This window comes from Cetorhinus maximus, chromosome 12 (genome assembly GCF_964194155.1).
Source record: "Cetorhinus maximus chromosome 12, sCetMax3.hap1.1, whole genome shotgun sequence".
NCBI classification, from domain to species: Eukaryota; Metazoa; Chordata; class Chondrichthyes; order Lamniformes; family Cetorhinidae; genus Cetorhinus; species Cetorhinus maximus.
The window spans coordinates 24,723,038-24,736,980 of NC_135890.1; the positions used below are offsets into that span (position 1 = coordinate 24,723,038).

Consider the following 13,943-nt stretch of genomic DNA (forward strand, 5'->3'; position numbering starts at 1 on the left):
TCCAATTGGGAATATAGGAGAAACTTCTTTATCCAGAGAGTGGTCAGAGTGTGGAACTTGCCACCACAAGTAGTAGTTGAGGTGAATAACATAGTTGCATTTAAGGGAAAGCTATAAGCCCATGAGGGGAAAGGAATGGAAAGTTGGGGGTTAGACAAAGCAGAGCAGGAGGAAGTTTGAGTGTATCATAAATATTGTGTATGCAAGAAAAATATTAGGCCAAGCTCCAGGGTGTCATATTGGCGGGAGTGGGGGGTGCCCCAAAGATGTGCTGGGGAACCCCCAACCCCGGGAAGTCCACAGGAAAGGTTTGATTGGCGACTGACCAGAAGTGCAGACTTCCCCTGGGCAATTGCCCTGCACTGGGAACCATCTGAAAATGTGATTCAAATTGCAAACTCCAGATGCTTACAACTGGGCTACATCAACAGTTACCCAAAAAAGTTAGAATGAAAGCCCCTTCTGGTTTCTGGGTAACTATTGCACAGACCCAGACCGACCCCCACCAACCCCCCACCACACATCGAGACCCCAGAGACACCCCCACCCCCCGACTGCTACCCCGCTCCTGGGCCGGGCCCGACTCTTCCTCAACCCCCACGCCCAACCCAACACATCACCGTTCTCTCCTGAAGCCTGACCTCCCCCGAGGCCCGGCCCAGCCTGACCTGCCCCGAGGCCCGGCCCAGCCTGACCTGAACCCACTTCCCACAAGGCCCAATCCTCACCTCTGCCCCAAGGCACAAGCCAATTTCGCCCCCTCCGCCCCAAGGTGCAGTCCAAACCAATTTTTCCCCCCTCCCCCTTTAAGGCACAACCTGGCCTGATTCCCTCCCCCCCCCCCCCCCCCAAAAAAGTCCTACCCACTTACCTTAGACGCTTATCTTCCCCCGGCTAGTGTTGTAAAAAGGGGACGTAGCCTCCTTGCATCCAACAGAGCTGCACTCGACACTAGGCACTCCCCTGATCTCGCCCAGCCTGAGTCAGAAGATTAGGCGAGACAGGATTGAAAAAAATTGAAGATAAAAAACTAGAAACGGAGTGGCCGAGGAAGTTCAGGCCCATTGTTTTGTAAATACTGCAACTGTGATCAAAGACTTTTTAAGTGCTTCAGATAGACTTTTTCCTTGAAATAATAAAAGACAAACTAGTGTGCACAGTGGAATTTTTTTCTAAAGCTTATAAAGCGACACACACATTTCTCTAAACATCTTATATCGATAGTGTTTGTAACAACACTTTCTTTTCTTGCAAGGTGAGTTTGGGCATGACTTTTGAAAATACTTTGGCAGTCCTAACTGCCTCTGATACTTATTTTTAGTGTGATGTCTCTTGATATTTGGTTGATGAGGTAATTTAACACTTTTCTTTTAAACTTTGAATGTTTGATTGTTAATTTCACTGGTGATATTCATGCTTTCATCTGTGTTCCAACCTTTTCATTTCCAAGTCTATTTGCTTGTAGCATTCCCTTGCAGTAGACCCGCAGGCATAATGTCTTGTAAGTCTTACAGCTAGTTATGATGCCAGAGTCCTGATTTAACCTAAAATCTTCTGCCTGGGATTGCTGCAAACATGGGTAGTTTGAATCTGTTTTCCAATTTTACTAATTCCAGTTTCTTTTCCTCTTTTTATGTCCCACCCTTCTCCTTCCCTGTCCTTACCCACTCCTGTATCCTTTTTTCTCTCCCTCATAGACCACATAGCACACATCATAGAGCTGCTAGGCAATATCCCAAGACACTTTGCTCTTTCTGGGAAATATTCTCGGGAATTCTTCAATCGCAGAGGTAGTACCTCTTCTCTTTGAAAGGTCCTGTAACGCAGACAGAAGTGGACAGAGGCTTCCATGGCAACTGAATTATAATATTTTGTCCAAGTTGTAGCTAAAGCTAATGTTTGATGTAACCAGTGGGAATGTCAGTGATGACATTTCGAATTAGTCTACCATTGAAAACAAATATAATACAGATTACACTGACCTGTTGCTGGGAGTGTATTTATGTATTGTGATCAGTTTTAAATAGTAACATTGCAGAATATGCATTAAGTTATAAATGCTGTGAACAGATACAGCTAAACCAGAAAAGTGTCCTGCTGACAGACATATAGTAACCAATAATACCAGCCTAACTTTTTAGAGAAAAATCTTGCTATGTTCTTTTGAACTTGATTAATTTTTTTTCATCAAAATGCTCACCAGCAGCTTTTAGCAATGCTGAAATAATCCCAAAGGATTAAAGCATTAAAAGCAGAAATGTGATAAAGGTTTAATGTTCATAGGAGCCCAGGATATTTTGAGGCTATTTCAGTGCCAAGGATGAGACACTCTTGTCTGTACCAGGACTAGTATCACATGATGCATGCATTGTACTGATTAAACTGTTTTTGTTTTGCTGGCAATATTCTTCAATGCAGATCACATAGCTTTGATCATTGAACTGCTGGGGAAAATCCCTCGAAAGTTCGCAATGTCTGGGAAATATTCCAAGGAGTTTTTCACCAAAAAAGGTAACAATAGTTATGAAGCACTGACTCAGTATATTAAATGTTCAGAGGTGATTTGCTTAGGGAACATATAAAAAAAATGTTCTTATCAAATTTTAATGATGAACAGATTACCTAACGCTGCACTTAAGGGTGGATGATGTCTGGAGAAGTCAGGAGTGTCTGTCACGAAGCTGATGGATACTTTTTGAAATGCTGAGTGCCTCCACATTTCCTTGAGATTTGTTGCATATTTGGGAAAGCACACTGGTTATTGTACTACTTTTCAGTTTCAGTGTCAATGGCTTTGTGCCCAATTTGAAGTGTAAATCAGGCATAAGTAATAGGTTCTGAAAATAAATGGATATGTCAAATATTTTAGGCAGAATTTATATGTGCATTGGCACAGTATTTGAGCCGGTCAGTGGCGGAGAGGGAACACACGCTGCTGACCCCGTTTTAAAACTGCCTTACCTTTTTACACTGGAGCCCTAGGACCTTGTTCTGGCTCCAGCTTGGATCCATCGATGAGGTGATTTGGGAGGCCCAGTGGTGAAGCACAATTGCAGAGAAGCTTTTTCATCATGAACTAAAGATGAGTCTCTTGAGGTCCGTCACTGCTTTTAAATGGACCTGTCTTTGTTTTTAATTCTAGATCCCCTCCTGGCCCAAAGATTGGTGTGGGAAGGAGGGGCCTTGATTCATGAGGCAGTGGCATCGGTATTCAGGGAAGTGGGAGATATTCCGTTGGGAAGAGCTCCACTCAAACCAGGCTGGGACCAGTGTCCTGGCCAATCATACAACCAGTCCTATGGTTAGGGCTTTAGACCAACAGAGAGGGGTTGGTGGAGGAGGATTCAGGTGAAGAGCGATTTGGAAGTCCAAAGAGAGAACTCGAGGCAAAGGAACAGGGTAGCAGTGTAGATAAAGATAAGTAGAATGGGACAGGAAGGAACAGAGAATTTAATAAAAAAAATGTACATCAGTGAATAAGGTCAATGCAGGGAATGGTAATTTTAAAAAATAAAATTAAAGGTCCTTTGTCTGAATGCAAGATGCATCTACAATAAGATAGCTGGCACAAATAAACGTAAATTGTTTTTGATTTAATCACCATTATAGAGACATGGTTGCAAGATGATCGAGATTGGGAAATAAATATTTCAGGGTACACAATATTTCGAAAAGACAGACAGAATGGCAAAGGAGGGGGGGGTAGCCCAGATAGTAAAGGATGGCACAAGGACATTAGTGAGAAAGGATATGGTCTCAGAAGATCATGAAGTAGCATCAGTATGGACAGAAATTAGGAATAGCAAGAGTCAGAAAGCACTGGTAGGAGTAGTTTATAGGCCTCCTAACAGTAGTTGTACTGTTGGAAAGAGCATTAAACAAGAAATTATTGGAGCTTGTAATAGGTAATGAAATAATTGTGAGGAACTTCAATCTTCATATAGACTGGGACAATCAAATTGGCAAGGGTGCTCCCAAAGATGAATTTGTAAAATGCTTTTATGACCATTTTCTGGACCAATATGTTGTGGAACTGACTAGGAACAAAGCTATCTTAGGTCTAGTATTGTGTTATGAGGCAGGGTTAATTAGTAATTTCATAGTAAAAGATCCATTGGGAATAGCGATTATAATACCTTTGAATTCCATGTTACTTTTGAAAATGACATACTCCAATTGTAAACAAGAATCTTAAACTTAAACAAAGCACAGGTATGAGGGGAGAACTGGCTAAGGTTGATTCGGTAAATAGACTAAAAGGCATGGTGGTAAATGTTGATCCCTTGGAAGCAGAGATGGGAAAAATTATCATGGGGAATGAGGAAATGGCAGAGGCATTGAACAAATATTTTGAGTCTGTCTTCCCAGTAGAGGACACAAGTTGCATACCAGAAATAAAGTGTAACCTAGGGACTAAAAAGAGTGTGGAAATTAAGGTAATTAATATCAACAGAGAAAAAGCATTGGAGAAACGCAAGGGACTAAAGTTTGACAAATCCCCAGGACCTGATGGCCCATGGTTCTAGAAGAGATAACTGCAGAGATATTGGATACGCTAGCTATTGTTTTCCACAATTCCTTAGATTCAGGAACGGTCCAATCAGATAGGTATTTGGCACATATAACGCCACTTTTCAAGAAAGGAGAGAAAGAGGAAACTGGGAACTACAGGCCATTAGCCTAACATGACTCGTTGAAAAAATGCTGGAATCTATTATTAACAATGCACTTAGCAAAGTATAGAATGATTAGAAGAAGTCAACATGGTTTTACGAAAGGGAAATCCTGTTTTACAATTTTTTTTTGAGGATGAAACTAGTAGGGTAGACAGTAGATCCAGTACCTGGATTTCCAGAAGGCATTTGAAAAGGTGCCATGCAAAAGGTTAATACAAATGATAAGGGCTCATGGAGTTGAGGGTAATATATTAGTATGGATAGAGCATTGGTTAACGGACAGGAGGCAAAGAGTGGGCTTAAACAGGGCATTTTCAAGTTCTCAGGCTGTGATTAGTGGAGTGCTGCAAGGATCAGTTCTGAGCCTTCAGCTATTTACAATCTAAATGACTTAGATGAAGAGACAGAGTAATGTGTCGAAGTTTGGTGATAATACAAAGCAATGTGCAAAGGTAAGCTGTGGGGAGGATAGAGAGAGGCTGGAAAGAGATATAGACAGCCTAACTGAGTAGGCAACAAGATAGCAGATCGAGTATGATGTGAGGATGTGTGAGATTATTCACTTCGGTAGTAAGAATAGAAAAGCAGATTTTTTTTTTTTAAGAGTGTGAAACTTGTAACTGTTGATTTCAGAGAGACTTGGGTATGCTCGTACAAGGAGCAGAGAAAGTTAGCATGCAGGTGCAGCAAGCAATTAGGAAAGCGAATGGCATGTTGACCTTTTTTGAAAGGGGCTTAGAATAAAGGAATAAAGATGTCTTGCTACAATTGTACAGTGTTTCGGTGAGATCACATCTGGAATATTGTGTGCAGTCTTGGTCTCCATATTTAAGGAAGGATATATTTGTGTTGAAGGTGGCACAGCAAAGGTTCACTAAATTGTTCCCTTGGATGGAGGGGGTTGTCCTATGATGAGAAGCTGAGTAAATTGAGCTTATATTCTCTGGCGTTCAGAAGAATGAGAGTGATCCCTTTGAAATATACAAGATTCTGAAGGGGCTTGATAGGGTAGACACTGAGAATTTGTTTCCACTGGTCTAGAACTCTAAAACATGGAGGTGCAGTCTCAGGATAAGTGGCGGATGATTTAGGACTGAGATGAGGAGTGGTAAGTGTTGTGAAACTTTGTAATTCTGTACCCCAGAGTGTTGTAGATGTTCCAATGTTGAATACATTTAAGGCTCAGAAAGAAAAATTTTTGGGGTCTCAGGAAATCAAGGGATATGGGAAGCATGCAGGAATCGCAAACGTCAGATGGTTCCGGCTATGTTACACAAAGAGTTAGTCAGAAAAAGTTAGAAGAATTAAAACTTCTTCTACCTTCTGTGTAACTATTGTAAAGACACAGACCGCACACCCCCGAACCCCAGAAGTCTTCCCCTACCCCCCTGACTATTCCCCCCCACATGGCATTCCCCATCTCCACCCTCCCCCCCTGGCCCCACCTGATTCAATCCCCCCTCCTATCCCAAAAGGCCCGGCCCAACCACCCAACGACTCAACCCAGCAACCCTGCCCCTCCACCACAGGCCCGTTACAGCCCCCCTCCACCCGACCTGACCGGACACCCACCTTTCTGCCCAACCGGACCTCCCTCCCGACCTCCAACAACTGACACCTACTATCCATCCCACCCCCATTCTGCTCCGGTGCTGGCACCCCAACATGCGCACATCCTCCCGATGTCCGACCCCTCCCCCACAGCCCCAAATCTTTTCCACTTAGCTTAGGCATTTACCTTCTCCCTGGCCTGTCAATTTCAGTCAGACCTTTAAACTTACCTGGTTTACGGCAACTAGCGCAATAAAAAAAGAGGCATGTCCTTTTTCTATCTGACTCTGTTGGACTGCAAAGCTGGGCTTCGGAGACAGCTGCGTTGCCTGGATCTCGCCCGGCCTGAGTTGGAAGGTCGGGTGAGAGGGCAAGACAGGCATGGACGAAATTTAGAGTAAGTAATCAGGCACAGTGTGGCAATCCGACACTGGTTGCCACTCTGAGGAAGTTATGGCCCAGTGTAAAATAAACAGCATTAAGTATGTAGCAAAGAGCCCAGCTTTATGTGGTGACAGGTGTCGACGGGACCATTTGTGAGGGCTCCCATGGAGCCATTACTGGTATACTGGAAGTTGCAGGTTTGGGTCTAAATCAGGTCCCCCGAATTTCCAATGACATTGCGACCCTCAATTACCACATGGACTGCAGCGGTTCAAGAAGGCACCTCACCACTACCTTCTCAAGGGCAATTAGAGATGGGCAATAAATGCTGGCTTAACTAGCGACCATCCACATCCCATGAATGAATTTTTAAAAAGCAGCGATCATCTCAGCGTTCACCACTATTGGGGTTGGAAGATCTGGACCATCAAGTTTTTTTAAAAATAAAAGTCACTTGATAACCAGTTTAACCGTGTTTAGCAAATGTGGTTATGGAATAATTGCAATGCAGCAATGCTGTTTTGTTAAACCCTGTATTTAGCAACAATGTACGTTTGGAGGTCCATATGCCGTATAAATGCACTTTGTATTGTTTACCATGAGTCAGTTCGACAGCGACCCTTTTATTTGCACGTGATGTAAAGTTTTATTGGTGTAGCCATTGGAAAGACATTTCAAAAAGGTCAAACATTCATCATCTAGAGCTTCTGGGAGTTTATAGAAATATCAAGTATTTCAGGGAATTAAGAAAGTGATTCTCAAATGAAATTCAGCAAGATAGCCGTGTTGCACTAAGCTAACTGGCACATTTTCCTGTTGGCCCCAAGGAAAGCTAAGACAGTATTATGCCATGGAAGAAATATAAATTCAAGTTCAGGCAAGTATTACTGCTAAAAGCTTTCCTAAATGTTTTGCAGAATTGCCCATTTTTTCTAGGTTTAGTCCATGAATACGAAGAAAATGATTGTTTATTTTGTTTTGAAGTGAGAAATGAGGCATGGTTGTTAATAATATTTTAGGAGTTTGAAAAGACCTGGAAGAAAATTTAAGACTCATGGAATTAATGGAAATTCAGACCGTTGGATTGAAGAAACCTTAGTAATAGAAAATGATGCTAAGTGGAAAAGCTTTGACTAGAGGCAGAAATCGGATTGGAGTTTTGCATTATACATTATTCATGAATAGTAAGCAAATAGAACTTCAACTAAATATGTGGAAAAAGATGACTGCTATCTGGTTATATGATAATTTGCAGGTTTTTGATAAATGTATTAAATATGGTAAAATGCAAGATTATGCACAGTGGAATATGAAGCATGAAATATAAGTGCATTATCAAAGGCAGAAAATGAAATTAATGTATAATTATTGCTGTAAGTATCTAAGAGGAATTAATTTTTGATAAGGTATCAATTATTAGGATCTGAGTCAAAGGTGTTTCATTCTAAGCCAAAAAAGACTAGTGTAAAACTCTGTATAGCTATTATCAGAATCACTTTTGAAATACCCTTTTAAGCACTCTACCTCCAAAAGCCCATTTACACATTAGTGTGACTTCAGAAATGGAATGATATTATTTTTGACTGTAAGCAATTAAGGGACCAAGAACTGAACATGTTTATGTTGGAGATAAGTTTGTAAAGTGAAATGATTCTCCCCTTTAAAATAATGAGAAGTATTGATAATATGAATGCAAATAAATCATTTAACTTGGAGATGTTCATGGAACAGGAGTATGAAATTAACCAGCCTTGAGTCAGATTATTAATTGTTTCCCAACTAATAGTAAGTATGTGAAATAGACCTTCAGCAAAAGCAGTTAATACAATATTCATTCTTAAAGAAATCAAGTCACTTGATAAATATGTAAGAACAGTGTGGGAGTTATCAAATACACTTAGAAGGCATAATTGCCTTGTGGTTATAGAACATGGAGTTTTTGTACTTCTGAAACATTGATTGGTCACCTGTAGAATTCAGATGGTCTGATGGTAAGGTTATGTTGTAAAGTTGAACTAACCCTCTTGAAGATTGCTTAACTGCCCTTGGTAGACTGAGGGGGTGGGGGATGGCATTTTACAGAATTTGACGTTGAATATTTACCTATGGTTTGTTTCCTTGATTGGAGGAGATTCAGTAGAACAGTCCCCAGGAATTATACAGTGAATCAAACTTGGTAGATCAATGGCCTTTACTAATTTCAAACATTATGCTCTAATGACAAACGTCACTGCTGTGAAATGAGGCATATTTATGTTTTAGGCCATTAATTTCCATATAAACACTCCTGAAATGGATGTAGAGTAAAGATCCCTGTAGATTTCATACTCACATAGGTATCCCCCTCTGGTACCAGTGTGGTATTATCCTTAGATTAGTTCTAATATTAGTTTCCATATCCTGCATCAGACAAAAATAAACCGATTGACAGTTTGTGCGATGTTGTTAATTTCATGCTGTGGACCTGTGTCAACTAGGACCAAAGACTGCTGAGACTCATTTCATGTAGAAGTATGGTCAGCAGTCTGATTTCATTTGGCCCCATATCGCAGAGTTGAAAGAGGAATGTGCTGTCTGACTAATTATCAACCAGTTCTAATTGATGATGTTGTGATGAGGTTAAAATGTTACAATTTAATGAAGTGTAATCTGTTAATACATTTCTTTAGGTTGCTTTATCCTTGGCATTCAAAATTTTGCAAGCTATTCAGCTATTTCAATCAAAAATTAAACTTTGTCAGGCACACAGCTACTCACTTCAATTTGAAACAGCTGAATTAATAATTAAAAATCTAACAATTCATTCACGTTCCTGCAGGTGTAAAGTTCAACTGAGGTGTAGAATATTCCCATTCCCTTCAACAGAAAATAAGTTCTTGAAATACAATTTTTTAAAAAAACTATTGCCTTTTTTTGAATGAGTTCAACATTTTATTCCTGAAAAGGGAAATATTGCCGAAGTTTTTGATCTTGCAGTCATCAGGACAAGTGCAAGAATGCCAAATTTCAAACAATCGCAACAATTTATTCCACATGAGAAAGGAGGTGCTGATTGGTTGGCATGTAGATTCTGATTGAGACATTGCCAGGGAGAAAGCAATGGGGAACTACAGGCTCCCCATGCTTTCAGGTAATTCAAAAAATGCTCAAGACTTGAACATATTCCTTTTATTTGCAGAGAACGGGTCCCTGTATATGAATGTATGTTGCGTCTAGCAAGTGAGCTCAATTGATTATCTTAAATTGGTTGTTAATGTAACTATTAGTGCACTCCGGGTTGTTTAGTAAGTGCTGCCCAATCGCAGAATCACATCTAACAGTAGACATTTTGTTTTGGGTTTTTCATGCGTGGGCTGCTTGAGTATGGTCTGTACTTTGTCTATTATGAACAGCCAGAGGAACAGTTTGTTTGATGCGATCAGCCAATCGTTGAGACTGACAACCTATGTACCTGGAATCACGACAGCACTGAAATTCATAAATGACATTGTTCAATTATGTGGTAGGCAGAACGTCTTTTTGGACTGATGGCAGCATCCTGTTAGTGGAAAATACCACTCATGTTGACACAGCATAGTAGCTTGAACTGACTTCCTTAACCTGTTGTTCAAATTTTTGGGATACTTTGCCTTTCCAGGGTAATTTGAAGTAGACCAAGCAATTTTCAGGTCTGAAAATGGGGGCCTTTGCCCCATTTGTGAATTTGTGTGATACAGAGCGAACAATTATCTGATCAGGGTGGCCATTATCCTGCAGGATAGCTTTGATGTGCTCTATTTATGCATCGAGCTTGCAAGGTGAACAAATGGCTAGGGCCCTATTTATAAGACTGCCACCTCCAGGCACCTACTGGGCTTTGACCTCAGCAAGGGTGGGGGAAAGGAGGGCAGTGTTCCCAATCTGCCCACAAGTGGTCACTTATATACTCAGATTGGCTACTTGCTGCTGCCAGGCTGGTAGCCCTTGCCACTTACACTCTGCCTCTGGTGAAATCGGCCAGAGACAAGAACTCGGCCAACCTACCCAATGACCACCACCCCCACCCCCCCGTCCCCGTCCCCCGTCCTACCTCTATCCTGCCTCTACCATCCAAACCGCCTCAGCACGTCGAGTAAGATTCTGCCCAGCATATGAGCATGCTGTAGAAGAAGATAATTAATACTCTCAACATTCTGTGATATGAATGTTTCATTTGGCACAAGACTGCTCCCTAACTGCTCAACTTTAGTTAGTTTCCTTTCAGTCACATCAAGAACTGGGCTGTTGATGTGCTATTTATCTTCTTTCAGAATAGATGGGAGAATTTGGTGAGTATTCCATGTAGTTTTTGGTATTTTCTATCATAGATAGCTAGAGGATATTTGTTAATCTTTGGCATGCTATTCTGCCCACTTCATGTGTAAAGGCTGCAGTTTTCAGTTTATAGAAACCTACCTGATTATGGAAACTGCATCTTTATTGTAAACGTTAGGCAATAGAGTTGCAAGAATCTGAAACCCAGGCACATTTTGCTTTCAGGACCTGCTCCTGCCCTAATGTTAACCTTCAGTGTATTCGTGAATTTTACTGAGTGCTTTGTACTTTGTGCATAGGTGAACTACGACACATTACAAAACTGAAACCCTGGAGCTTATTTGACGTGCTAATAGAGAAATATGGATGGCCTCATGAAGAAGCTGTACAGTTCACTGACTTCTTGCTGCCCATGCTAGAAATGGTCCCTGAGAAACGTGCTTCTGCAGCAGAATGCCTCAGACACCCTTGGCTTGGTTCCTAGCAGCATTCGCCAGCTTTCTTCAAGGAGCCAATGATCACTCCAGTGTTCATCGTGGACCCAGCAAAGTGGCAAACTCTCAAACATCGGGTGTAAATCAGATGGCTCCAACATCAGACCATTGTTCACTCTGAAGTACTGTTAATGTTTGAAATTTTGCTTTTGTGCACTGTGTTTTGGGAAGGGTAGTTTTTGTCCCTAGCAAGAGGTAGTTGGCCAACTGACTGCTGAAAACAATTAACATGTCTTGATGCTTTGTTTCTTGTGTTGCCTGACCTTCTCAAGTTAAATTTCCTAACTGAAAGTAATGAGAAAAATGTTAGTTTTTTTCATGTGTTTGGATATTTTTTGTACCTATTTATGAAAATTGTTTTAGCTGATGAGTATTAATATTGAATGACAAGAAGATAAAGGCAAGAAGCTACTGTATCAAGTAAGGAAGTAGCTGAGATATTGCAAAGTGCTGTACAATTGTATCCAATAGGAAAGAAGCATTATTCTTGTAAAATCTGTAGATTTTCCTGTAAAATATCTTTCAATAAAATACAGAAATGGGACTTAAACTGTAATGTGGCTAAGAGAATGCATGTTTTGCAGCTTGTCTACTTACAAAGGAGGCTGTGGAAATTTTACATTTGTTGCCTCAGTTAGTGTTGTATTGCTGAATCCAACCATACCTACAAACCAATAGATTAGTCCCAAAACAGCCCTTTAAAGGAGACAAGTTGCCTGACCCTAAGTATGCTTTGTAGCCATTGCAAAAGTCCCTTAATTGTTTTTTCCTTACTTATGAAAGCATACCTACAAGAATGTGCCCTTTTTAATGAAACTATCCTTACTGTGCTTCAGCATTGTAAGATATATATCTAAGATAAAAAATTGTGATTTCCTGTACTGAAGCTGGCAAAAGAAAGTAAAAAAGAAAAAGTGACTTTTCTATGTGCAGATTACTATTTTGTCACAAAAAATTTATATGTTAAAATATTTTGCTGTGTCAGAATTCAGAAATAGTAGTCATTGATATGAAAGTGAAAATAAAAGTGGACATGATCAAACTTGTTTAAAACAATTTGCAGTACAGCAGACCCCACAGACTTTAACATAAAAGGAAAGTTGATCTTAGTCTGTTAACAGCATTGCTTTCTCAGCATCAGACGGTGACGTAATAAATTGCACTGGTCTTTGTAGCTTTTTCAGGGATTAACAATGTAAATAGGAAGTATTTTTTTTAATCATCCATGTAAGCATTGCATTCTTGAAATGTAAGTTTAAATGTTTCCTGAGTTGCTGTGTATAATGAAAGATTTATTAGGTAACAGAATGTTGTGGTTGAATGCTTTTCTGGCATGTTCCATCTCATCGCGTTTTCTACTTGTCAGAACTTCAAGTGTGCACTAGACAGTCAATGATGTGAAAGTGAACTGGCTAGTTTTATTCCCATTTTCCACATTAATTATGGTGCCACCATTCCTAAATCTACCAATTGCTGGTTTATCCATCTGCCTTTGCAATAACTAGATTGTGGACAGAAGATTTCTGGTATTGTAACAATAGCCAATTGTTTGAGGTGCTTGTAACTGTCTAATTAAACTGTTTTGTTTCCACAAGTTGTGCTGCTCATTGGAATGGTAAAGACAATATATTTTGCAATGTTAACTTTCACAACAGCATTTAGTTGTATATGGAACAATTATGTTTTATTCTGGAATAACATGTGAAAAATATCTGGCATTTTTCTCTTCATCCATTCTAATAATGTCTTAATTCTGTCCGCTTCCACAAAAAAACAATGGCTTCCCCATCATCCATCAGGGGAAAATTATTTGGAAACATCTGTTTCCTCTTAAAGATAAGGTAGCCTTCCATTCCTCTGAAACATGACTGCAGCCTTATTCTAAGTCTTGGCCTCGGTTTTATTTTTGTTCTGCCAGTTCACTTACTAATTATTTGAAATGCTGTATTTCTGGGCTACTTCTTGAGTCTTAGAAGAACAGGCATAGAAGGGTCTCTGTTCCCAACCTTGGATTGTATAGTTTGGCTAGATTCCAGACCATGATCCTGAATGGTTAAGCTTCCTAATAGTAATTCCTGACATTGGGATGTTTTGGGGAGCTGTTGGTGTTTGAGGTGTAGTTGTGATTCCTTTCGTGGTCATGTGAGCCTGAAGATGCACTTGCCAAGCATTCAGAATTGTTGGACTTGACCCTTCATCAGAGTGGGGTAATCACTCGTCTAGAATGGTCTTCTCCAGGGTAAAGAAATGGTGCTCATTGATCAGTATGGCCACTCCTTTGCTCTTGGTTCAGTAAGAGACTGTTGTTGTTTGCCCAAATCACTATTGTGAGTTTGACATCCTTTTGAGTGGTTAAGATGGGTTTCTTTCAGGAATTCCATGTCATAGAGTTATACAGCATAAAAACAGGTCCTTCGGCCCATCATGTCTGTGCCAGCCATCAAGCACCTATCTATTCTAATCCCATTTTCCAGCACTTGGCCCTTAGCCCTATATGCTATGACATTTCAAGTGCTCATCTAAATACACCTCAAATGTTGAGGGG

At 40.4% G+C, this 13,943-nt stretch overlaps 1 protein-coding gene across 6 annotated transcripts in view; it reads left to right on the forward strand.

Annotated features, from left to right (window-relative positions):
* The window catches only part of srpk2 (SRSF protein kinase 2), a 252,861-nt gene extending 239,869 nt beyond the window's left edge, over positions 1-12,992 (forward strand). For 4 of the 6 annotated variants that reach the window (XM_078553211.1, XM_078553209.1, XM_078553210.1 and 1 more), the window contains 3 exons: positions 1,698-1,790; positions 2,419-2,511; positions 11,204-12,992. In XM_078553211.1, coding sequence (XP_078409337.1) covers positions 1,698-1,790; positions 2,419-2,511; positions 11,204-11,388 — 371 coding nt within the window. In that variant the 3' untranslated portion in view covers positions 11,389-12,992. The remainder of the gene's footprint in view (positions 1-1,697; positions 1,791-2,418; positions 2,512-11,203) is intronic. The other 2 variants (XM_078553207.1, XM_078553206.1) reach the window with 2 other exon arrangements.
* The last annotated feature ends 951 nt before the right edge of the window (positions 12,993-13,943 follow it).